Source organism: Diadema setosum, chromosome 3 (genome assembly GCF_964275005.1).
Source record: "Diadema setosum chromosome 3, eeDiaSeto1, whole genome shotgun sequence".
In the NCBI taxonomy this organism is placed as follows: Eukaryota; Metazoa; Echinodermata; class Echinoidea; order Diadematoida; family Diadematidae; genus Diadema; species Diadema setosum.
Window position 1 is genome coordinate 42521274 of NC_092687.1, and position 27262 is coordinate 42548535.

Below are 27262 nucleotides of genomic sequence, written 5' to 3' on the forward strand. Positions count from 1 at the left end.
AAGCGATACGTCCTGTCCTAAATGAAATGAAAATTTGTTGTTTTATAATAAGCAGGATCAAAACAAGACGCAGGTGTAGTGTTTAAGAATGAAAAATGAAGCAAAACTAAAAAGTATCCTATCGTAGACCAAAACAACAAACATGGTTATCCCTGTCATGATTAAGAAGGCCAGATTGAAGATCAAAGTTCAGCTGTATTCAGCAGAAGCAGTAAAGTCAGAAAAAACGGTAAGAATGTATTACAAGGCGTTTAATTTTCAAAAGACAGTGGTCTCTCTCCTCTTGACTATTACTGTCGCACAGGTCAACGACGACAGGAAGAAGACGGCGACGAGCAGGGCGTACGTGGTCGACGGTTGCTGAAGAAATCCTCGACGAAGACCAGCGATTGGACCTGTAGTAAGGCAGGACCATACAATGTATATTATGTGAAATGATATTGAGTGAAAATTACTTCGACAGAAAAAGAACTACAAAGCCGTTAAGGGGAAATTTCACTCTGCATCCAGACTGTAAGACCCCAGATTTCTCGTCCACTTACATACCACAGGTCGTATCACAGGAAGCAATAATGTATAAGTTTGACACCGTCTTTGAGTGTTTCTTAGGAGTAAAACAACAACTGACAGACACACACAGACACACTGATTCCTGCTATCGAGTGACTTTTACTATTAGAACATGTCTTACAAAATCGAGTCAAATTGGCTGAATGAATTTAGAGTTGTTAATACACTCCATGACTTCTTTATGTATTTTGCAATTATTACAAAACAAAGTTCTGCTTTAAACATTGTATATAATTTTCTCTGTTTATTTGATGATAATGAAAATAAATTCAAACTTGGAACTTGAACTTTGAATCATCATCAGAGTTCATCGCGCTGACTTTAATACCTTTATCCGAGCCCAAAGTTGGACAGTGTTCAACACTTGTGAAGGTCCAACCAATCCCGTTAGTCCCAGAGCACGTGACATTGATGCACCTGCTGCCTGGGCGTGGTCTGAAGAGAGCCGAGGCGCAGCTGGACGAGGAGATCGTGGTGTTGTCGACTCCGATGGTGTAAGTGTGAAGGTGTGGGAACGGCTGGTCTTGAAGACTGATGTGACATGTGATAATGAGAATGACCTGGCTTCCTTCCCCATTGATCTCCTGGGTCTCGATGGAGAGGATGTTCCTCGCTGGGGGCGCTTGACCTATGAGAGAAGATAAAATGTATTTGTCTTCATCCAAAAGCAGGTCAAACTTTTTCTCCCCAAGTTCAGTCAAAACAGAAAGTACATAATATTATAACCATAAAACAATCACACTTTAAAAGAATATGTGAAATTAAACAGGCCATTTCTTTTCTCTTGAGTTGTTTTATTTCCACCCATAACAAGCCTATACAACTTGCCTAAGCAAAACACAATAAAGACACCAAAAAGCCGAAATATATAAAAGCAATTCAACACATTTAAACATTACCTCTCAGTCAAATAGATATTTTTATTATCCTTTCTACTATAAGCAGAAGCTATAAGAAATCTACCTGTTCTTAGTGGGCAGTAGTTCCGCGTAGAAACCGTCTCCCCGAATTGATTGATACCGGTACACGATATATCGATACACCGGTTGGGTTGATTTTCCATGATCGTTGCAGATGAGTTTGATCTTGACAAAATGTCTCCATCAGCGGCGATTTCGAACACACTGATCGGTGGAAACGGTTGATCGATCGGATCCACTTGACACGAGATACTGAGATTGGTTCCCCAGTCATCCTCGTCTTCTTCTACCTTGATAGAGATGATGTTAGGCGCAGGTGAGTCTAAGAAATGGAAAGAGATATACATATGATGTTGTAAAAAAAAAAAAAAAAGTTCACAAAAGTTATCACGACAGTAGGACTGACATAATATATTCTTTAAAACATAATATACATGAATAACTCTGGATCCAGCTGTATTGAAGCAATGTGTGGGAAATGTGTAATGAACAATACTAGCGGTGAAGCAGACACTTGGATGGGACATTACTATTAAAACGAGAAATGTCGCTCTTGCGACTAGTTTGCATGTTTGTCACAAATGTGCTGATTGTTTATTCTCCTTCCACCAGGTTAAATTGGATGAATGGCTACACTGTGTAAAAGAACAGGTATTTGGGGCTTTGAGGATTTTCACTTGACTCTTGACCTTTTTTTAAGTATAAAATGAATTGAGGAATTTCCACAAAAAAAAAGGTCTAATTTCAGTATTACAAAGCAACCTGTTTGCATTTTGACATGGCATTTGACCCTTGATTTTTGACCTTATGAACCTGAAATCCCCAAGATAATCACTGTTAGGTAGCACATACGTAAATATGAACTAAGTTTCAAGATTATACCTTGAGTCACTTTTTAGATGTGAAGGAAGAACTTAAATAAGCATTTTAACTTGACCTTCGACCTTCCGGTAGGTAGGCAAAATGTAGGCATTTTCTCTACAACTTTGCGCATTACATGTCGAGGGCAACAAAAATCTATAAAAATTACATAGATTGGAAAAATAGAATGTTTTCCCCCAGCAGGACTGCATTGCTGTCTCAGAATAATTTGGCACAAAGGGGGTTAACACCATGGCACATACAGGGTCAATCAAGGAGACTCACATTGTATTCTTAATTAAGTAATCATGACCATCTAAAGTCTCCCTAGGACTGGTTTTACAGTTACGCACGCGTGTAACGCTTTTTTCCTTCGGGAAAAGCAGAATAATGAAATTCTTGACAGATTTCGTTGTAAAAGGAAGCCTTCTTCAATCCCAAACACGGTTTAGTTGTTTGTTACATTAAAATTTATAAAAGGGGAAAGTGCGTATTATTTGGTAAATCAAATTCGGTAAATCACAGCTTTTGCCGCCAATCCATAAAGTCCCAAACTACTCCAGACTATTGCAAATGAATCTCCAAATTTTCTAGAAAATGTCCCGCAAAGCATTTTGACAAAATGGAATCACTCTTTTGCTTTATGTCGCGGAGGCGATGGGAGAGAAAGAGTTATACTTCTTGATTTCCTATTGCTCACCCCTCGGACAGTGCCTCGATAAGGAGGAAGTAATTCCGACGCCATTAGTTGCGGAACACGTGACATTAATACACCTGTTCGGGCGTGGTCTCAAGACGGCCGAGGTCCAGCTCGCGTTGGACAGGATGGTCCCATCAACTCCAATTGAATATGAATGGAGGTACGGGTGCGGCTGGTCGCTCAGGTTCGCTCTGCACAGGATTAGCAGATTCATCTGACGGTCTTTGTCCAGGAACTCCGAAGTCTTCGTCGACAAAATATCAGCTGCTGGAGGCTCGCCACTGGTTTCTAGTGGAAGTCAAAGACGTGCAGTTACAATGATAGAACTAATTACGTTCCATAGGTAGTCAGATGAGTGGCATTTGTAATAGAAACAAAATTATCCAACTAGTCTCTGCTGGCATTATTAGAAATCCTTTCAATGGCAGTAGGACAGTGACATTGATAATAGTTCCAAATCTCCCAATAGTGGGGATAACCGTCATCAAATTAAAAGAGTGTTCCTATGCCAAAGCTTACGGCATGTAATGACCCTATCAAGTATTACAAAATCCCGGATGGCTTTGGACTCTGATAAATACTTGGTGCCTAATATCATAGGAGGATTCAAAATTGAAGAAGTCCTCTTACCACAGCTTTTCGTACAGTACGTCTGTGTGGTGGTGGTCCTACCGATCTCATTATCACCGGTGCAGGAGATTTCCACGCATCCACTGGGAAGAGGGTCAAGGGTCACGGAAGAGGAGCTTGAAGATGACTGAATGACGTCATCGATTGCAATGTCGTATGTACTGATTGGTGGAAATGGCTGGTCACATGGGTTGACGTGACACGAGATCTTGAGATCATTGGTTTCGTGTTCGTCCTTGACGTGGCTGATCTGGATGAGGATGGTATTATCCGCGGGGGCATCTGTCACGTTAACAAAGGCAGACGGCTAGTAAAGTCACTGCTCATTAACGTCTATCTGAGATTATGCTCTTTAAATTTATAAACTGTTGGTCATAAACATTGAATAAAATATTTTAGACTTAATGCAGATGTTTCTGTTAGTTTTTGCTAGTCTACACAAACAGAAAGGGTACTTGAGTAATTACGTATCCTTTCTCCAATTATACAGGAAATGTCCTAACATTGTGAAAATGTGTCTTACGTCATGATTTCGTTTGTTCGAGACTATGAGATCCTTTAAATGGAAAATTCTGTCTCGTCGAAGCAGGTTTTTTTTTTTGTTTTTTTTTTTTTTTGTTAGCTCTTTGAATCGTTTGCAATGAAAATCGGTAGAGGTGATCCCTGGGCTATTCCTTGTCTAATGCAAAATACTACGCGAGAGAGCGGAAGCACCGTGGCAGGAAGGCTACAAACAAGATATCGAGAATATCCTCGGGACATCACAGAGTACTATCTGTGAGATCTTGAAACGCCAAGGTGAGGCACGGAAAGTGTGGCCACGAAAACCTCCAGAACATCCAATCTAAACCACGCGATGGGATGACAGCAAACTATTAATCTCAAAAGAAGAAACTGGAATATGCCCACAAATCATATTCGTTGCTTATGGAAGAGACATCATGGCAACCGTTAGTCGGAGATTGCTCCAACATGGTTACCAAGTTCACCGGTTTATGTGTACGAATGGCTGTTCGCCAAAGAGTTGCTCGTCTTCACTGGACTTTGAGCACAATAGGCCTATACTTCACCATGGAAACTGATGACACGTTTTCTTCATAGACGAGAGTCGTTACATCCTCAACTTAACAGACGGGAGACAACGAGTTCGTCCAGAATTACTCGGGGAGAAACTTCGTCATGACTGCATCAACGAGACGAATTAAAGTGGGGGCAGTTCAGTGACGATACGGGCCGCCATCCATCACCGTGAACAAAAAAAACAAACAACAAAAAAAAAATCCCCAAAACGAACCAAAAACAAACAAACAAACAAACAAACAAAATAGCTACTGGTTTTTCTGGAAGGAAAAGTCAACACCGTCGCGTACGGGGATATCTGGAGTCCCAAAATGACTGTCTTCCACATATTTCTGACTGCTCGAGTACAACACTAGACAGCAACAATTTGCAAGAACCAACCCTTGTTGGTTGTAAAAGAGTTTGTGCCAAAGAACTTTTCAGGGTGTTTGCTAGGAGCAGCTACAGCACACAGCCTATCGGACAGTGCCAGTAGTGCATGTATTTTTTTTTTTTTTTTTTGGGGGGGGGGGGGGGGGCACAGACTCCTTTACGACCGACAAGTGCTTTTGTCCCCAAACTAAGACAGCACAAGACCGCAGAAGGGAACTTCTTGAGGAATAGGACGTGGACAGTATAGTTATGTTGTCTTGCTCGATCGCCGGATATGAACCCTATCAAGTATGCATGGGAAACCACAGACCGAGCCATCAAAAACAGAGATGCTATTCTTGAAAATTTGCAAGAAATGGCCGACGTTTGTTTGTTTGTTTGTTTGTTTGTTTGTTTGTTTTTGTGTGTGGTTTTTTTTTTTTTTCATATGGAAGAATGGGATGCTGTTCGTCGACACGCTAGTTGACAACATGCCACGGGGTCCCTGTTACATTCTAGGGGTGGAAAAACCCACTATTAGTGACAGGGTATACACGAATTACAACATTTTACAACCATTAAACAATAACATAAAGTAGCCTATATTACAACCCTGAATAACTCTCGAATGACATTATTCAAAAGAAGTGATCTTCAATCATGCGAATTGGCCCAATATTTTCCATTTCTAGAAGTTACATGTATAGCTTTACGGGAAGAGAAACATACTTACGTTGAACTTGTAACGTTCTGGACTGTTCACTGCTGAGAAGGTTGCATTGAAGGACGCCCCCATGATCAGCTATGGTAGGGACTAATGTCAGCTCGCTACGAATGGTGTATGTATTGACTTTGGTGGTTCCTTTAAGAGAGAAAGAGAGAGAGAGGGAGAGACAGAGAGGAATCAGAATGATATTAAACGGGTCATTATTTTGATAATTCAATACTTATTCTATAAACTTGATGACCGTAAGGAAGGACCATGAACCATTAACATCCTCTAGTTATACATAGCCATTTGATTTGCTTTCTTTTGTTAAAAAAGATACAAAAGAAAGCAATCAGAATTGTTTCTCATAGCGATTACCGTGCTCATACAATGCCAATATTTGATCGTTTGAAAATTCTTAATATGTATAATATGTATGTATATATATATATATATATATATATATATATATCAAAGTGCAATATTTAGGTTTTCATGTTCTCATAATATTCAATTCAATTCATTTTATTTTCATCCTTCTCATTTCTATGAACATTACAACAGAAATCAGACAAGTTCTTTTACCTTGTGAACAATGTGCAGAAAACAATGTACATGGCGATAAAACAGTAATTACATGTAATGATAACTGGTCAAAATCAAAATCGAAATGGGGTTGATCAAAGAGAAGTATGACATGACCTACATGAAAGCTAGCTTGTTTGGCTGTAAACCCCCGAGTAATCAATGTTTGTGAAAAAGAAACGGAGAACGGATAGAAGATAAGACCAGAATGATGATGTAAGGTTGCCAAATTTTATATGATAAAAAAGAAGAAGAAAAAGAAGAAGAAAAAAATATATACTTTAATGTGAACCATTACTGTAACCGAGCTATCATTATTATAAAGCCTACTTTGGTATATATACTGTAAAATATGCTTCCTGTATTATTAACAAATTCCTTTAAACTCAACAGCCAGGTGCATACATGTGTAACAAGAAACTTTTATTTTTCGTTGTAACTGATTGACATTGAAAAAAAGAAAACATCTCGACGGAAGAATTTCACTAAGTTGAATAAGAAACTTTTTTGATTATCACTTGCCATTTAAAAGGTTAAGCTCTTATCAAAAGTCAATATTTTTATAATGGACCAAAAATATGGAATGAGTTACAAAAGAAAATAAAATCAAGTCAGACTTTTACAATTATTAAAACCCATCTTAAGCAGTATTTGAGTAACAGATAAATGTATCGTAGAATATGCTTATTGTAAGATTATACATAATTATATATATTTGTTTCAATTTGTTTGTGTGTCTATTTTTTGTGCTGCTATTTGTAATTCTATAATTAGTATGTTATTCATTTGGTATATGTTACAGGACTTGGCTTCATATAAGGCTCTGCCTTCCTGTCAAGCTCCTAATGCTTCATAATTCTTATGATAATGTTTATATTTTGTATCCGTTGCAAACATGTCAGTTACTTTATACACATTTGACGACATGAATTCGAATGTAATGCATTTGTATTTATATGTTGTATAATTATTTTTCATGTTTTTTTACTTTGTTTTATATATAAATCCAATCCAATCCAATGTGTAGGGCTATTTACTTTATTTAAGCAACTTTAAATAGCAGGGATATATTGACACATGATGTCGTATATCCAGAGCAGCTATTATAGTGCAGCTGTATAATCCATAAGATTTGTAAGAAATATAGATGCAAAATAAAAATTATAAACAATGCTCATATTTGATTTTTTTTTTTAATAGTCTAAAGGACTATTCTCCTTTACCGCCCAACCCTGTGACTATAACTGTTACCGCTGTTGGAATTCAATCAATTTCAGTGATACAATGCATGTCATCAGTCGAATAATATCTTAGTAGGCTCAAAATTCTAGTCTCGTCCAAGACCGTGACCAAGTCACTACATTTCGAGTCCACGTCTGGTTTAAATGATATACCATCTAAGAATATAAAACTAATGATGATAATAATAATGATGATAATAACGATAATAATAATAACAACAATAATGATAATAATAATAATAATAATAATAATGATGATGATAATAATAATGATAATGATAATAATAATAATAATAACTTTTAAACCTATCACCTATTTGGCTACAGCACAGCTATTTGGCTACCTTAACTACCTCTTAGCGAATAGTTCCCCCCCCAAAAAAAAAAAAAAAAAAAATCTACAATACAAGGACGGATTTATCTCGTCACATCTCCCGTTATTTCAAAGGAATCCAAAACCCAAATATGCATGCAGATTGAGAAAAATGTACTACAATTAAATCTGAGGTTGGATTTGGATTATGGCATTGACAATATTATGCTTTATAGAAAACATTACAACATGCAAACAACGTCAGGAAAGTCTTTTACTATGAAGACATGTATATACCAGATATTTGAATCCCTAAAATGAAAAAATAAAGGCACTTTCAATAGGCAAAAACTCGATCAGTCCTACTGAACATGATGAGAAACATCCTAGATATTGGATATTGGGCCCTAGATATTGGAATGACCTCTCCCCCGAAATAACAAGCTGCTTGTCTTTATATTCCTTTAAACGCAAATTAAAAGAGTTTTTATTGAGTGCATATCTTGCAGAAACGGAATTATTGTAATGTCTTATGTAATATTGTGGTATGTTATTGTCCGATCAAACATTCTTGTCAACACGCTGCAGATTCCATTTTAAGGTCTTGCTGTCAGGCTCTCCGAATTCATCATTATCAATTCCACATTCTACTTCGCTCCCCTCTCCTCCTCTTTCCCTCTTTCTCTCTCTAGCTTTCTATACAGAGCTTGACGGCGGACACCAAATGGCTTGATAGCTGTACATGTTACTTCTTGTGTCTTACTGATAATATCCTGGCGATAGCATTAATGCAACAATAGTTTATAGTGTACATTATGTATATACCTAAGTAGGCTTTATGATTATGCAAATCATGTTGTCCTCGGTCACAGTAATAGTTCAAATTTTAGTTTTGTTTGTGTTTTTTTTCTTATTTGGCACTCTTACATCATCTGGTCTTATCTACTATCCGTTCTCCGTTTCTTTTTCACAAACACTGATTACTCGGGGCTTACAGCCAAACAAGCTTGCTTTCATGTAGGTCCCGCCATACTTTTCTTTGATCAACCCCATCTCGATTTCGAATTTGACCAGTTATTACATATAATTACTGTGTTATCACCATGTATATTGCTGTGTTTTGCACATTGTTTACAAGGTGAAAGAACTTGTTTGATTTCTGTTATAATGTCCACAAATGAGAAGTATGGAAATAAAATGAATTGAATTGAATTGAATTGAAACGACACCTTTTTATCCTATGTACCTTGCCAACAGTAGCATGGGGTGCTATTCTGTCTTCCTACGAGTTTAACTTTAGTAGACTAATGTAGTAAACTTACTGTCTCCCTCACACCTCACTCCAGCGTCTTCATTATGTTCACAATTTTCACATCCCCAGTACGCACGCCGACATTGCAGCAGAGATTGTTCCGTTCCATCACATCTGATTGGGTCAAGCCAGATTGGTCCAGATCCCTCCCCGAAATGGGCTTCAGTATAATGATCAGAGGCTGATGGGTAGCCGAGCTCTCTGCACACGACGTGCGCTTCGTTGATATCCCAACAATCGTCACAAACCGTGCCCCACTGCCCATTACACGATATCTCAACTCGACCCTCCCTTTCGCTTGATCCACCAACAAGTCTCACTGTATTTTATAGAGAAAAAAATATTGTATAGAATAGACTGAGCACAACCAAAGCGAAAATGCACACATACGAAATTTAATGTGATGTACTATTGTACTATAATATCCCCCAGTTTGAAATTGAATTACACACAGTCTGCATGGGAAAAAATTGTCGATACATATCAAATGAGGCATGGGGATTGTGCGCGATCAGGGCCCCGTTTCATAAAACTTGTTATCAGTGACAACTGCTACATTACTATGACTAATTTGCTCGTAGACAATCACAGATGCAAGGATTTCAGCAGCTTGTAACAACTATCACAATTTGTTACTGAAATAAGTTTTATCAAGGAGGTTCAAGAGAATGGAGTCACAACTGTCTTATTTCCTTTGAGCCCATGTTTGATGCCGCCACTGCAAAATATTTGAAGCATGTGCCAAACTGGATCTGCAGCCCAGTTGACAATTGCATAATCACTAGCCAGTAATAGCCAATAAATTATGTCTTTGTGATGGTAAATACTTTTCGCCATCCCTACTTATAAAAGATAGTATCATGGTAAAGAAAATGGGATGCGCGAATAGAAATTGCGCAAAAAAAAAAAAAAAATGATGAAATAAAAATAAAAATTACTCGACAGGCCATGCCCGGCCGCTAATCTGATATATTTATTAAGAAAGAATTATACTGAAAAGATTATTTCATTTCAGTCTTATTTGTCGGAATTAAGTGGAAAGTGATAAAACCGGCTTTCCAGGAGGGTATAGTTTTAAAAACTTTCACATGATACTGCTCTGATTTACACTTTTTCACATAATCATTTCTGGACGGGATTGACTTTTGTTTTATATGCTTTATCTTTAAGTGAGATTTCATTTCATTTAATGAATGAGCAAGCAAAACATAGCCAACAATATGTCAACGCTCAAAATGAATCTTCAGATTGTTCCGCAAGACGGCGGCATCAAACCCGGCATCAAAGGCACAAATGCACCTGTGGATTTTTTTTGCACATCAATAGAAAACTGATAAGTGATTGAATAATTACAGCCAGTTGGAACTCCATCTCTTAAACCTACTTGGTTTTATGAAACGGGGCCCAGGTATGTGTATCAAAGTTATTGTATGGTTACATTATTCATCAATAATATCTTAATGAATAATTGCTGGTGAAATCTTTGGAAGAGTTGCGAGGCTTAGTTTATGTTTATTATTACTATTATCATCATCATCATTTTTCCATTATATTCTATTAACAAGAAAAGACGACAACAAAATCCAATGTCGACGCTGATGCAAGATCAGACATTTCTGTTTCGTTTTGCCCTGCATGTTAAATGTGTGTTTTGGAACGTTTTCAAAATAATTATCAAGCCGCACAACTCACCCGCATAGCCGGGACACGTACTTGAGCCGCCAGTGTTACAATCGCAATAATGTACATGTAGTATGGCCGCTGTACTCTCGAACTTGGTCTGCTTTTGTCAGTCAGTGTTGCTGGTCATCCATTCCAGAAGACACCATCGTCTCATAGATTTTTCATTGACGATTTCCTAAAGAGTGTTGATAAAGGGGAAGAGTTGAGATTTAATATTCAACACTAATTTACCAAGAAAGAAGCAACAATGGTTAGTAGCGTCATGTTAATAACATGGACTCAGTAAAAAAGTCTAATGTCATTTCCGTCGGTCAGGCATTCAAACCTGTCCGTGAAAAAGAGATACTCTTCAGGAAACCTATTTCAATACTCTTTTCCGGAACAATTCTTATCATTACAAATAATACACGCTTTCCTTTGTCAAGCCTTTCTCAATAAAGTGATACAAAAATTAAAACATAACATACTTCATGTGGATGGAATTGGCAGAAAAATGAACCAGAAAAGACGATTTACTTTGGACAGTTGCTTTATGAACTTTCATAAATTACTCAACCAATATTTGTCAGTTAATATTCAGTGTCATATTTGCACAGGGACGGCATCACAGCGTATAACTGAGCAAAGACAGTTATAACGCGGTTCTTTTAATTCCGTCGTAGAGAGGACGTTATATCATGCAACACATCACGCTCTCAGCAGGTTATATCTTTGAGTACGTGGAGTATAACAAAGTTGCTCAGGAACTCCCAACTACACACCTGCTGGACATATATCATGGCAGGTAAGATGAACAAGTATTCAAACTGTAGAGAGTTTCTATAGAAGAAGAAAATTTTAAACTTAAAGGGTATTAAAGCACACATTTCTGTGATTACTCATTATTGTAGGTGAAAGTTCACTTCCGCTTTCAACCTCCAATGTTTTTCCCTTTTGCCGTAAGTGCGACTTAAATCTTTATCCCTATGCTCATTTCGACAATGTAAACATTTCTTACACTTACAATAGATTACATATTATGGTATACAACAAGCAAAGCATCTGTAAGATTTGGCTATACTATTTTGCAGTAATTTAAATTTTGAAATTATCATTTTTTGTAACCTCAAGAATGCAAGTCCCGGCTTGTACAAGAATGTTAATTGTAACCTTTATAAACAATGGGCAGAAACTGAATGTCTCCCAACACCGATGACGGCCATTTGATTCAACATTTGTTTAGTCTTACAAGTTAAAGTACCACCTCCTAAAATAGTTTACATTCAAGGCGATCTCATCATAGACTTGTTTGCATTTATCTGTTTCTTTAAATATTTTTGACGTCTGTCTAATCACACCGTAATGGGTCCGTTATCGAAGTCTCATAACCTGCCTAATGTCTCTCTTGGAATTATTTCCACCATGCCTTAAAAGAAGCAGATTTATTATGATTTTAAAAATGAGAATGGTGAAATAGGCTGCAAGGTTATGATGAGTGATTCTTTAGGGCCAGGTTGACTTATAAACCCATCGCGGACAGCGTTTCTGAAGATTAGAAATTGGTCCGTTTTGTTTCGCTCTCCTGATATCGGTGAAAGTTCATATCCGATCAACCAGCGCATTGAGTTCGTGAAAGAATATGGATAAGCTCATTATCGTTGTGGACGGGAACGGAAAGGTAAATTTCCTGGTGAAATATAGTAATAATTTCCTATCTATAGGCAATAACATTAATATGATGGTGCAGTGGTATTTCAAAAGTCATATTCGTACATTTTCTTGTAGAAGGACTTATTGGGTAACGTTTTACTTACACTCGTGTTTCCCCTATAAATAAACGTTAGAGTATCCGCTGATAGTCTGTAAAGTTTCTTCCTTTTCACTCATCTCAACTCTGATGTGTGAAAGGCGAATCTTGCGCTGAATTTGTCCTAAAATCTGTCAAATCTTCGCCTCCAGCACATGTGTATGGACAGATAAAGTATTTGTGAGTTTCCAGATTCGATGTTAAGTGAAACACGCGTAGTATTTCTCCTGTAAATGTACTGATAACAATCGAGGGTGTCGCACTAGGTGAAAGGTGACTTCCGTCCGCATTGCCAGATTCAATTTATGAGGCATTTTCTGTATTTGCCTTAGAGGTACGTACATATTTTCATTGAATCTAAAAAAAAAAAGAGAAAACATATGCTAATCAGTTCCTGTTGATATTAGAGAGACTGTAACCATAGAATACAATAGTATATAAAATGCAGGAAAAAAGAGCAGTTTACTTGCCATATTTTTCTTTGTATTTTAGAATGCATCACATGTCTCCTTCATCTCAGTGCATTGACTGTTTGACGACATCATTATTAATCAGCAGTGGAGGAAAATATGAATATATATGTGCGTGTGTGTGTGTGTGTGTGTGTGACGTTTTCGTGCTACAACACGGTACACATCAGTCCAGTAATGTCTACTATATGACATGACATTATGCCAAGATGTGATTACATGACGGAAGCAAGGAGCAGAAATATGTACCAAAACTGAAGCGTAAAAGTCTTGATTTTCACGCTAGTTCGAAAAGTCTGCTAGAATAAACTGCGCCATGAAGTTGGTCCCAAGAGTACCTTATAGTTCTAAAAATAACAGATTTCAAAGACCGTTTACTAAAAAATCACCATTCTATCTAGCGCATTCGGGTTGTACTTTATTTTCCACGAAGACTTCACTGGTGGTGGTGAAGCCGTTTGTGATTTGGACGCCGTTCAAGTGCCAGGTCGGTTCAACCGAGCCTGACACGTTATTTGCAGTACACAACGCGGTGTCCTCACGGCCTGCCTGGAGAGGCGAGGGTACCTCGAGGTTCAACGTCATTCCAGCTGCAAGAAGAAGACAAAAAGATCGATGAATATATCCCGAATGGAATCAAATATGACAAAACAAGGGGGGAAAGTCTTCTCCGCCTGGTCCTTGTAAACTACAGATATTTGAAAGAAAAAAAAATAATGAAATGCCGTAAACAGCATCCAGCTTTTCCTTGATTAACACAGGGAGATCGTGATGGAATCAAGAAAACAGTTGACAGAATGTACTAATACATCTGAAACAAAATTTTCGACACTCACTGAAAACAAAAACAATCTGTTGTCATCATTTCCATGTCTCTACCCCCTCCATTGATTTTGACTAAACTTATTGTTATCAATTATATTTTGTAACAAACATTTAGCTTTTGTCGTCGCTTTGTACTTTGTGCGAGGGTATATATCAAAACGGCAACGAAAGTGGAACCAGTGAAGAGGAAAAATGACATAGGAAGTCTTATACAAGGAAATCATGCAACTTACCACCGAAGTGAATGCTAATGAGAAGAAGTGCGACCTCGACCAACACTCGGCTCTCAGTCATTGTGAGTAGATTCTTCGAATTCTGCAGATTCTATGAAAATGAATGTTTTATTCATAATATACATATGGATTACTATAAAATAAGACAACATTAAAATGATCGAATTGATAAGACGAGGAAAGTTTACGAGCGAAGCAGTATAATATTATAAAAAAGGATCAGGATATTCAATCAATAAATCATCATGTACAATTGAAATTCGTGGCATGAAAAATTCTTGCCTGGAATAAGAAAAACAGTTTTAAAAGAAAAGTTATATATGCATATATATATAAATATATATATATATATATATATATATATATATATATATATATAATATAATCGGTACATTGATATCCTTACGTCTTCAAGCGAGTAGCGGTATTTTGAAATGAGGAGGAATTATCTGCCCCTATAAATACTGTAAGATGTACCGCTGTCAAAGTATAAACTCGTCTACCTCCTATACCTCGAAGTTGCACTCAACCCCATGAAGTTGAATACCATGTAATGGAACTGCCTCATTTTAATCTAGGTAGGGACGTGCATGTGAAAGAGGCAACTAACATGATAGAATGAACAAGATTCATCCGCGTTAAGCAATGAATCATTTTTTCTCGCTTCATTTTTTTTTTTTTTACTAAGCGTCACCTGACCCTGCAGTTGTATTATCATTTGATACGCTCTTCATCTTATAACTTTGCTGGAGGATTTCAGATTTTAGTTTTACATCCGTGCGTCTATCATACTCGTTTTCAGTGTTACAACTAAGCTATGCACTCATAATAATTCATTTTAAACACCTTGATTACTTTCATTAACTAAAGTTTAAAAGAAATGTTTGTGAGAAAAACTTAGTAAATTAAGTCAATATTCTGACATGTATCTGTCTTCTGGAGAAAAAAAACACACAACAAAAACAACAACAACAACAGCTTTACTTTGCTTGTGCATAAAATTTGATATAGCTGAACAAAAAAAAAAAGTTTCTGAACAAGTAACTGGCAAGACTATTGGAGCATCACAATTATTAACCACAACAACAGTTGCTGTGAATATCGATTGATCGTAAAGAATGAAGGAAGCATATCATTGCCTCTTAAACAATAGTGGTACATGTTATCGATTAAATCATTTTACGACACAATTAATAACAAATGATACAGGGCCTACACAAAAGACGTGTCACACGTTGTTAAAGCATAATATTTTATATACTTTTTTAATAAAAATGCTATGAAAGATGGAAGAAAAAGAATGGGGAAAGAGTGATTGACAAACAACGGGAGCTTTGATAAGTGATATCACAGTGATTTGCAGTGAATTTTGCGGGGAATTATAATTATTAATGTATCAGTGTTGTGAAAATTGTTATTTCAGTGACTGTCAGTACTAGGTCATGTAGCATCTTAAATCCCACACTAGCTCTCCCTGTGTATTGACATAATGCTTTATCGTTGTACCATCTCATGTCTCACTGATCTTGTTTTCACTGCTCGTCATATTACCGGTTTTTGTTGACTTTTGTCATCCTCAGATTCCTTGACGTGAATAATCACACTGTACTTCCTCCATTAAATGTACATAGACATAGTATCAGATAACAGTACATAGCCAGACGCGATAGATGTGCACAAAGATACATGGATCGACTTTCACATGCTGACACATGTATGCACTCATATGAGTATGTGTACATGCTTCATTGCATCTTAATATGCTTATATTTTTCTTTCAGATATAAAGTTCTGACTTGGTTTTTATGATTATGATGTAGAAGAAAAAGGAGAAGAATAAAATTATTTCAATCTTAACAACGTCTATTATTTGTTTCTTTCCCAATGACCTAACATGCAAAATATTCTAAAACAGGTGACCAAAAGGCCATTGACTGATTAAAGCGGCTGCTAAATCAATGTAATTACTATATTTCTCAACATGTATTCAAACAATATCAATATCCCTGGCTAATTTCAAGACAGTGGTTTAGATTTCAACATGGAGCATGAGATAGGTATATATAAGTAAGCTTAATTTCTACTATAAAAGATGAACTTTATGAAAAGTTCAACACAATGCACAAAACGAGAGGCTGTGTGTCTTCACATAGTATTTGGGTTGCAATCCACCTTTTTCCACTGAAAGCATGAAGTTTTGTTTTTGAAACGAAGGAATTATTTCTTTCAAACCCCTTCCATTGCTAACACATTCAATGTTTGTGAAACAGAAAGCATACGCTGATGACTGCTGTACTTTTTTTTTTGTTCCACTTGTCTGACTGAAGCCTTGCATGTCATGTCCCGTGATCCGACACTTGACATATATGTACATAATTTCTTTCACACTGTATACCTTCTTTCATACTGGGGAGCTTCTTTCAATTACACATAATTACATTTCGAAAATTGGAGTCCAGTCTCCATACAGTAAGTGTTCCTCCACTGGAACAACTTGCCTACATTATGTTCTTTTACCAACTTCTGGTACATATTATATTCTATCATATTATTATCATTTATACCAAACATACAGTATACTGGAGCAGTATAAACTCGTGAAAATAAAGTAAATTCGTGCCTGCAGGTTTGTCTGCCTGGCAACCACTTTTCCATACGTTATGCCTTATTGAAATATTCTTTACAGATCTGTGTGTTTATTTCTCCTTACATGCGTAAGAAAACCCTTTTATATACCCTTAGTATTCCTTTCTTAGTTTAAATGTTGACACTTAATCAAATAACACCGACAAAAATTAAGTATTTTTTTTTTGTGCAAATAAATGAAAGCAAGTGTCCAAACTAGTCTTAGTGATTGCATGAGAATGCGAACTGTGGGAAATATAATTATATATACATGTAAATGTGGAGGCTTGAGAGAGGGTTGTGAGTAGTTGAGAAAGAAGAGTAGGTACGCCAAAAGAGTCGACTATCAAGCACATTTAAATTAATTGAGGAATTTAACTAAACATCTAATGGTAAGCATTTTAACACAGCATGCCATCAAACATGTCCGTAGTATAATTTACAGAAGAAGAAAATTGTTCAGTAAACGACAACCATCTTATTGACTAGTACGACTCATCACTTTGTAGATGCAATGGATACTAGAATTGAGGAAAGGAAATTAAGGAAAGGAAGAAAAATACAGAAAACTCATCAATAAAACAGTTACTCTTTTTTTTATTTTTGATTGCTTGATTGTCCCTCATAAACACACCTGGAATATTTGACTTTTATTTAATGTACGGCATTTGGGCAATGACTTAAATGAAATTCCTAATATCATTGTTTTACTCCTAGTATACCAATGTTACGCGATGGGTTGAAATTCATTCAATTGAGGGCTAGACGAATTTAATTAATCTCAATCAATCGCAATAAATATGAAACATATGGCATTATTTGTGTGAATCTAAAAGTCTTAATGTTCTGATATAGCATTTCTGATTCATAATTTTAGTGTGTATGATGACTATATGAATATCAGTATGAAATAGAGATTACTTTAGTGTCAGTCTAGGCGCGGTCAGACTGGCAAAAGATCGAGAAGTTTAAGATCGCGACGTTTGGTCCATTCGTACGCGCGCAAGAAAGTGTGCGCCGTCCGATGGCTAGTGATTATGCCGTAACAATGCACATCTGTACATGACAATGGTCTCGCGCTTCGGAGAGACCGCCCGCAAACAGATCGAGAAGTTTCGCGAGAAGTTTCGCGGGAAGTTTGCGGTCACACTGGCAAAACTTCGAGATCTTAAACTTCGCGATCTTAAACTTCGCGATCTTTTCCCAGTCTGACCGCGCCTTTTGTGTCATTTATTTACTTATACATAATTTTGGGGGAAATTTGCATATATATCAATGCATTATTTTGATTCGTTTCTATTACTTTTCTAGGTTTTGATCCCTATACTTATTGCCCTTTGAAATTGTTTATAAAGCATAAAATGTTTAAAAAAAATAATGCCAAACACATTTGACCTTTATCATGTATGAAGGTTAACAAGTGAACAAAAAAAAAATCTGAAATCCTATCAAATATTTCTTTGATATGCAGGTCGGATTTTATTATAAAAGCAGACACATGCTCACGCATTACCACAGCACACACACACACACACACACACACACAGTTTGATTAAAAAAAAAAGGAGACGTCAATCAGAACTTACCTTCGATGTAGAACAAGGCAAGAATGACCGCAAACATAACACAGGTAACGAGAAATCACGCAATAAGACAAAAGCACAAACACAGATAACACTTGCGTATTTAAGTTTAGGATAGAGTGTTAAAACCTGAGACTGCACAAACATAGGGTCTATGACTTATAAAACATCCCAAATTGTAATTATCAGCATTTATTTACACGATTCCACACACCTTCATACCATACGACTGCAACTGGCGAATAGGCAGAAACATAAGTGTACAAAAAATATTATACTAAAAATACAGATTTGCTTGAATTTGCAAGAGGTATGTCATGATACTGCAAAGACACACACATCTGCACACACACATACACACACATACACACACAAACGAACCTACAGTGTATTTCAGGCATTCTTGACTTTATAGAAAAACACATTAATGAAATCAGACGAGAGATAAAGGGTATCATTCTCAAACTTTATCATAACTCCTAAACTGGGTAACATACATTTTATGTGATAACTCTACATAAATGTTAAACAATTTGGTTCATCGGTTTAATACGAAACAAGACTGGAGTCATGCATTGATTAACCACAATGAATTCTCACTATGTAATAACGTGATTATAACTGGTTCATTAATCAACATTGCAGTGAAATTACAAGTAGTATTCCAATAGATATTAAGGCAAGTTTTAGGGCGGTGCAACCCCCCCCCCCCCAACACTCTGTTGCAGAAGATAATTGGTGTGACTCGCCCCCCCCCCCCCACTACCTCCCCTAATGGCTTTTTCTTTTCACAAAATATAACGTCTGACCTTTTTTGTTTGGGTTTTTGCTGCTTCTCAGTCGATGTTGGTAGATTTTTTTTTTTTTTTTTTTTTTTTTTGAGGGAAGTGACAGCAAAATGTCCCACAACATCCTGAAATCGAATCAAAGTTCCTGTTGCCATAAAGTCGGCCCCCTCACCTTGAAAAACGTAGCACCGCCCCTGTAAACATATTCGACCTTGCTCTAAAATATCAGTGCTATTGAAAGATATTACTCTGAGAGGTGGAAAACACTAATCAACATTAGTTCAAGGAATATTATGAATAAAGACATTTTGTTACTTTTTTCTTTTTTATTCATTTACTGTCCTTTTGTTTTCGCTCAGAAGATTTTGAAAAAAAAAACAAATTATAAAACGAGCTGGAAAAAATTGAGAAATCTTACTGTATTTCAAGCATGTGTCAAACTGTAAATAAGGATACAAACTTATGGAAATATGCTATTATGATAGAAAATTTAAAGATTTTAATCCGGAAACTTTCAAAGTAAAGTCACAATGTTGTACATTCTTGAAAATAAACTTATCGCATGGAATTTATATTTCCATCAAAGTAATCGAAACTTCTTGTCTTACATAATATGTAAATCCGTGGGTTTGTAATACGCAGAGTTAAAATTACAGGCAAATGTAGTGTTCAATAATAGAGCATGAAAAAAATTAAACAGTTTGTTATTATAAAAAAAAAAGATAAAAACGAAATTGGTTATTCCTGTTTCAATTATCAACGATGAGTAGATTGAAGACGAAAGTTTAGCGTTTCTCAGTGGACGCAGTAAAGTTAGGAAAAGAAGGTTGGAATGTATATATATTGCAGGGCGTTTAGATTTCAAAAGACAGTGGTCTCTCTCCTCCTCATGATCACTGTCGCACAGGTCAACAACGACAGGAAGAAGACGGCGACGAGCAGGGCGTAAGTGGTCGACGGCTGCTGAAGAACTCCTCGACGAAGACCAGCAATTGGACCTGTAGGCAGGACCAGACATTAAGAAAGTGCAACATTATTTCGACAGAAAATAAAAGAGAAGAAAGACGTTGTAGGGAAATTTCACTCTGAATCCAGATTGTAGTACACTAGATTTCTCGCCCAGTTGCATACAACTGGTAGTATCGCCTTCAGGAAATAAATGGATGAAATTTCTATAAACATTTAACTTCTCCACTATGATTAACATCTATCATACTATTAACATTCGATCTGCTTGTTGTGTAGGGGGAAAACAAATCGTCTTTGAAAGTGCGAGTACACTTCAATTTGATAAATTATATTTGATTGTCATGAGTTTAAATTTGAAAACGGAAAGCAAACCGAAAGCAGCCTAACTGCAAAATTAGGCTCTTGTCAATTGTAAGAACAGTCTGCTTGTTTCTCCTTTCATGAATGGCCTATGTTAAATTAAAAGGCTTGATTGTTCTAGCAAATGCGATCAATAAAAATTAATCAATTCGAATTCTCGCACAATGTGTTATAAACCTCTTTAGAATAATAACAAAGCACAGCATGTAGTGCTGTTTTCTTTAGAATTTATGTCATTTTTTCAATACATCGTAAGACGTAAAAAGGCCATCCATTTCAACCCTATTTTGACAATTATATTGACAATGTTTCTTCAGGATATAACTATACCGTGAATCTAGGTCCATATAGAAGTGGAAATAAATAAAATATGAAAGGAATGCTTAATATTATATAGGACTCACAAAGAAAAATCAGAAAGAAGAAAAAAAAAACCCTCGTTGATTTGAGTAATTTTTAGAACTCGTCTACATGTCATACAAAAATGACGTTACGGACTAAGACTCATGAATACATTCCATGATTTCTTCAATATAAAGTGTTTTTTTTTTCAGATCTTCACCTATGGCTGATTTTTTTATCATAGCATCTCGCGTTGACTTACCTTTCCCTGAGTCGAAAGTCAAACAGTGCTCGAGACTGGTGTAGGTCCTACCAATCCCGTTTGTCCCAGAGCACGTGATATTGATGCACCTGTTGTGTTGGCGTGGTCTGAAGAGAGCCGAGGCGCAGCTGGACGAGGAGAGCGTGGTGTTGTCGACTCCGATGGTGTATGTGTGAAGGTGTGGGGCGGGCTGGTCCTCGGGACTAATGTGACACGTGATAACGAGAATGACCTGGCTTTCTTCGTCATTGATATTCTTGATCTCGATGGAGAGGATCTTACTCGCTGGGGGCGCGTGACCTATGAGAGAAGAGGCAATGTATTTGTCTTCATCCAAAAGCAGAACAAACCTCTTCTCGAGAAGTCCAGTTAAAACAAAAAGTACGTAAAAACTCTTATAACCAGAAAACAATCTTACGTAAAAGAATATATGTCTCCATTTTCCCTTTAGTTGTTTTATCTCCACTCATACAAGCCTAGTACAAAACGTGTCTAGGCACAGCATTATAACGAAACCACAAAATCCGAAATATATAAAAATATTTCAACACAGTGAAACATAAACTGCCACTCTAATAAGAAATAGTATTTTACTATCCTCTATATAACAGAAGCTAGAAGAAATCTACCTGTTCTCACTGGGCAGTAGTTCCGAGTAGAAACCGTGTCTCCAAATTGATTGATACCGGTACACGATATATCGATACATCTGTTAGGTTGGTCTTCCATGATCGTTGAAGATGCGTTGGATCTTGAGAGAATATTTCCGTCAGCGGTGATTTCGAACACACCGATCGGTGGAAACGGTTGGATGATCGGATCCACGTGACACGAGATATTGAGATTCGTTCCCCACTCATCCTCGTCTTCTTCTACCTTGATAGAGATGATGTTAGGCGCAGGTGGGTCTGATGACCGGAAAGAGATATGGAATGTGGTAGGAAAAAACAAACAAACAAAAAAGGTAACAAAGGATGGCTAGTACATAATGTATTTTGTATAATAGATACATGCATACTTCCAGATCGAGTTTTATGGACAAAATGTCTGGGAAATGTGTACTAAAAATGCTATCAGAAAAGATGGCGATTGGATGGGATGTAATATAATCCAAAACGTTAGGAGACACAAATTGTCTCCTTTAATCAGGTAATTATGACGATGTTATTCTTTAACGGATTTCGTTGTAAAAGGAAGCTGTCTTCAATCATAAACATTGGTTGGTTGTTTTTCAGATTAACATTAACAAAAGGAGAAAAGTCCATTTTACTGGGCAGAAATGAAACTCGGTTAATCACAGGTAAACCTAGATTTCCTCACCAATCCATAAAGTCCAAAATTATTCGTGACCATTCTAAATGATTCTCTTAATTTACTAGAACATGATGTACTGACCTAGACAGACGGAGTCACGATAGGAGAGAAAGAGATATATTTTTGAATTTCCTATTACTCACCCCTTGGACAGTGCCTCGCCAACACGGAGGTCATTCCGACGCCATTAGTTGCGGAACACGTGACATTAATACACCTGTTTGGGCGTGGTCTCAGGACGGCCGAGGGCCAGCTCGCGTTGGACAGAATGGTCCCATCAACTCCAATTGAATACGAATGGAGGTACGGGTACGGCTGGTCGCTCAGGTTCGCTCTGCACAGGATTAGCAGATTCATCTGACGGTCTTTGTCCAGGAACTCCGAAGTCTTGATCGACAAGATATCAGCTGCTGGGGGCTCACCATTGATTTCTGGTAGATGACAAAGATGTTCAGCAACAATAATAGAACGAATAATGTTCAATTAATCGTTGGAGGAATGACACTCGTGTTAAAAATCAACCTGTAATAATATGCTGGTATTATTAGAAATCCTTGTAAAAGTGTCAACATTAGCAATACCAGTACAGTGAGTAAAGTTCCAAAACTCCATATAGTCTGGACAACCGCCATCAAATTCTTGGAAACACCATAGTGTTTCCAAGCCAAAGCATGTACTGTGGTGAACCTAAAGTTATTACTTCATCCCATTTGGGCCTGTTAAAAATAAAATTAAAACAATTATATGAATATAGGATTCAAAACTGCATATTATATTCTCTTACCACAGCTTTTTGTACAGTAAGTCTGTGCAGTGGTCGTGTTGCCTATCTCGTTGATACCGGTGCAGGAGAGTTCCACGCATCCACTAGGGAGAGGGTCAAGGGTCACGGTGGGGGAGCTTGAAGATGGTTGAATGACGTCATCGATTGCAATCTCGTATGCCTCGATTGGTGGAAATGGCTGGTCACATGGGTTGACATGACACGTGATCTTGAGGTCATTGGTTTCGTGTTCGTCCTCGATGTGGCTGATCTGGATCACGATGATATTATCCGAGGGGGCATCTGTCACGTGACAAGTGGTAATAGTATACCGCTTGTTACTTCAGCGCTGATTTAACTCGATTTTCATCTCCCAGTATTCATATGATCTAGCATCACGAAACACTTTAAACAGCGTGGCATCGGTAAAGGAACATGATAAATTACATTTATTCATTGTATTCTAAATCGTTCGTACGTCCACAACCACACAACGAAGAGTGTGTGAAATGCGTTTCCCAGATTGAAATCGTTCTTTAGATATAACATTTTCTGGAAAATATATTTGTTTAAATTTTCTTTTTCGACAAAAAGTAAATCATATTTACGGGGGATTTTTTTTTTTTAATCTTTTTAATATATACAATGTGGTATGTAACATATCCATGTACGTACATCATTTGCCTTGAGTTATCGTAAAGACCATTTAATAGTCAAAGTCGTTAAGTTGTTGAAATAGCAAAATTGAGTTATTGGGCTTCAAAGTAAGAAAACGGAATATTCTGGTAGGAAATTTAGAGCTTGATATTTTTGTTTATCTAATTTTCTGCCTGAATTCTGAGGCGAAGAAAAATTGGAAAGTGAGTTTTTTTTCTTTTTTTTGTCTGAATCATGTTGCTTAGAATTGACTTATTGCTCTAGAGTAATGGATCAAAATTTCATGCATTTTAGTCGTCAGCGATCTGAACGTTTTCTTTTGTTTTAATGATATAGAATAAACAATACACGGTTAAAAAGTTTACTGCCTGGACTCTTGAAAAATAATGAGGAATTCGATATTCCCAGTCTTTATCTATCTTTCACGGTGACAACTAATGCATTAAGTTATGTCAATGATAATGTTTCTGGTTATTACTAAAGTTCCTACTATGCCATTTATCTATAGAAATAAACTCCTATCTTAAAATTTCGGTAAGTTAATAACCATTAATATCCTTACTTTTTTTTTTACTCTCATTTGGGTGTTCATTTTCTTCGTCCAGATGTAAGGACAATTTACATACTAGCTTAAAACTATGCACTTTATATAAAGAGTGTCGCTGGTATGGGTAATTGTATTGTTTACTTATCTTCTAAACTTCAATACTTACTTTCCTTTGGACACTTTATAATCTTTTAAACAAAAACTTCAAAGTGTTCACCCAGGCAATACCTGGTTATCATTAACAATTTAGATTATATATATAAACAAAATCACCAGGGGATATCAATGTGCTACTTTAATGTAAGTCAATGAGCAGTCGCTGAATAGAAATGAAAAAAAAAAGAGAAACAACTTCTTCTTTTCTTACTTTCTCAAGTTCCTTTCTTGTTTATGGTGTGTGTGTGTGTATGTGTGTGTGTAATGATGATAATGATAATTGTGTAATGATGATAATGATAATTGGTGCATTATGATCAAAATCATAAGACACCAAATTCATTCAATAATTAATACTCTAGGAGTAACTTGTCCAAAATATTAATTTCATAAACAAAGGAAAGAAAGAACAACCTGAAAGATTTATACAATACATAATATAGGAGCTATAGGCCTAAATATCTCAGCCCAAGTCGAACAAATATGTATCGGCCCTCAATAAATAGATAAGCAAATAACCAAAAAGCGTGAAATGGGCGATCCGTACGACATAACGCGTAATCATCAACAGAAACATTGTTGGCAAAGGGCTTATTTGCAATCTTATTTCAACAAGACCTACGTACACTGGACTTGTAACGTTCTGGACTGTTCACTGCTCTGAAGGTTGCACTGTAGGACGCCCTCATGGTCCGCTGCCGTGGGAATCAATGTCAAGTCGCTACGCACGTGGTACGCACTGGCACCAGTGGTTCCTTATGTAATATAAGATAACATCAGCGTATCATTGTGTCGATAATTCACTCCAAAACTTGACGGCAAAATTACGGATAGAAAATTTGGAGTTATTGCCAACTACTCGTACATCCGAGACTAATTATTGGCGATTCCTTAAAGCGGAGAAAGGAGCCAAGATAACATTAAAGGTTCTCGATGCACCGATAATAATCAGTTAAAAATGAATTATATACATTAAGGCCCCGTTGTCATATGCTGTAGACTAACCCGCCAGGATACTCAAACCGAAATTTGAAGACTATCATTAAAAATATAATCAGTTATACAGCCATGTGCAGATATATATTTCCAACGATGTGTTACAATGTAGTTAGTTGCATCCAGCTTGCGCCATTTTTCTTCAGATATTACCTTAATAGCTCGATCATAGCAGTATTCTAAGCCACAAATTATGCTTTTGGAGTATTTCATATTGACCTTTTATGCTGCGTATTTATGCTGCTAACATAAAGGGGAAACTTTCGTTTTTAATGTTAAATGTTCGATGGTGAATGTATTTGTTTATACTGGGGAAATGCACGCTGTAGAACCACAGGTTTTGAAGCGTGCTTTCAAGTTCCCAAGCTGCAGAAAAAAAAAAAATCACGTAAATAAAGCACTAAGGAGAACACTCTCTTTGATTTGCAAAACTTCAGATAAATTAGTCACAAAATCAAAATAATAGAATACACACGATAACGGTATGATAACAGCTTGAAATTTCGTTATAAAATGATTCCAACTTACTGTCTCCCTCACACCTCACTCCGGCGTCTAAACTGTGATCACAAGAAGTATCACATCCCCAATATGTTCGCGTGCATTGAAGCAGAGAGTTTTCAGATCCATCACAACCAACGTCTTGAAGCAAGATTTGTCCAGATCCCTGTCCGAAGTGGGCTCCCCTATAATGAGTTGAGGCCGATGAGTAGCCGAGATCTCTGCACACGACGTGCGCGTCGTTGAGATCCCAGCAATTGTCACACACCGTACCCCACTCACCGTCACATGATATTTCAACTCGGCCTTCATTTTGTGTTGATCCACCAACCAGCCTCACTATAAACAATATAAACCAATAAAGATGAAAAAATAAGTATCTACAAAATAGTCTCAAACAAAGGACACATTATAGCAACATACGGAATACAAAATTTAGTATAATGTATTTCGTTACGCATTAATCAGTTTCGATTTTACTACACACAAATTCTGCATTGGAAAAATGAATGATCAATAGATGCATGTATAAATGATGAGGTGAAGATGAGATGAAAAAGAAAGTTTTCTGCATGGAAATGTGCTTATATATACATACTAGTATATAGGCCTACATAGGACAAAAACAAAAACAAAACAAACAAAACAAATCACCGGTGAATTCTTCCGGTGATTTCTCGGCGGGGAATAGCTGAGCAAATAATTCGATACCGATAAGAGCTTTGAAAGTATGAAAAGACAAGACGGCTAGATAACCATAATTCAGCTGCACTATAGTGTAGACCTGTTGGTTTTGGGGACCAGTTAAACATTATGGGGAAAAGAATGGAAAAATTGTGCTGCCCTACCATTAACTAATTAAATGTCTCATCATATTAATGGTTAAAATGAAAGGTTTTCAATAAAAAAAGGTCATGAAAGTATTTTGCAAAATGAACCGTAAAATTTGAATTCATAACAATTGGCAAGTAAGTGCTTGCCACTTACTACTAGGTGTGGGAAGGCCACTGCGATCGTTTTGTTCTCAATATGAAGTAATATTCGTTTGTAAGTGTCTATTAAAAGGTTTGGCACGGAGAGAAATATTACTGTGTTGGAGAAGGTGGGGTTTATAGGAATACGGAAATGTT

The 27262-nt window shown here is 36.8% G+C and overlaps 2 protein-coding genes across 2 annotated transcripts; both read right to left on the reverse strand.

The window, feature by feature from the left end:
* Positions 1-258: 258 nt before the first annotated feature.
* Positions 259-5908, reverse strand: LOC140246883 (uncharacterized). The gene is made up of 6 exons (XM_072326207.1): positions 5846-5908; positions 3682-3988; positions 3052-3339; positions 1534-1812; positions 899-1198; positions 259-395 (listed from the first exon to the last, which is right to left on the reverse strand). The coding sequence occupies exons 1-6, from the start codon at positions 5906-5908 to the stop codon at positions 259-261; spliced, it is 1374 nt and encodes a 457-aa protein (XP_072182308.1).
* Positions 5909-19412: 13504 nt separating this feature from the next.
* Positions 19413-26444, reverse strand: LOC140246884 (uncharacterized). Its single transcript, XM_072326208.1, has 6 exons — positions 26272-26444; positions 23297-23616; positions 22656-22943; positions 21828-22106; positions 21199-21498; positions 19413-20263 (listed from the first exon to the last, which is right to left on the reverse strand). The coding sequence occupies exons 1-6, from the start codon at positions 26442-26444 to the stop codon at positions 20127-20129; spliced, it is 1497 nt and encodes a 498-aa protein (XP_072182309.1). The 3' UTR covers positions 19413-20126.
* Between the last annotated feature and the right edge of the window lie 818 nt (positions 26445-27262).

Bases quoted from the DNA above. Each gene is read 5' to 3' on its own strand.
- LOC140246883 (XM_072326207.1), bottom strand. From the start codon at position 5,908: ATGGGGGCGTCCTTCAATGCAACCTTCTCAGCAGTGAACAGTCCAGAA. The intron at 1,199-1,533 runs GTAGATTTCTTA...CTTCTCTCATAG, and splicing joins CTACTGCCCACTAAGAACAG to GTCAAGCGCCCCCAGCGAGG. The intron at 396-898 runs GTATTAAAGTCA...GCCTTACTACAG, and splicing joins AACTTTGGGCTCGGATAAAG to GTCCAATCGCTGGTCTTCGT.
- LOC140246884 (XM_072326208.1), bottom strand. From the start codon at position 26,444: ATGAAGGCCGAGTTGAAATATCATGTGACGGTGAGTGGGGTACGGTGT. The intron at 23,617-26,271 runs GTTGGTTGTGAT...TCAGCGCTGAAG, and splicing joins GACAAATCTTGCTTCAAGAC to TAACAAGCGGTATACTATTA. The intron at 22,944-23,296 runs GTAAGAGAATAT...GTCATCTACCAG, and splicing joins TTACTGTACAAAAAGCTGTG to AAATCAATGGTGAGCCCCCA.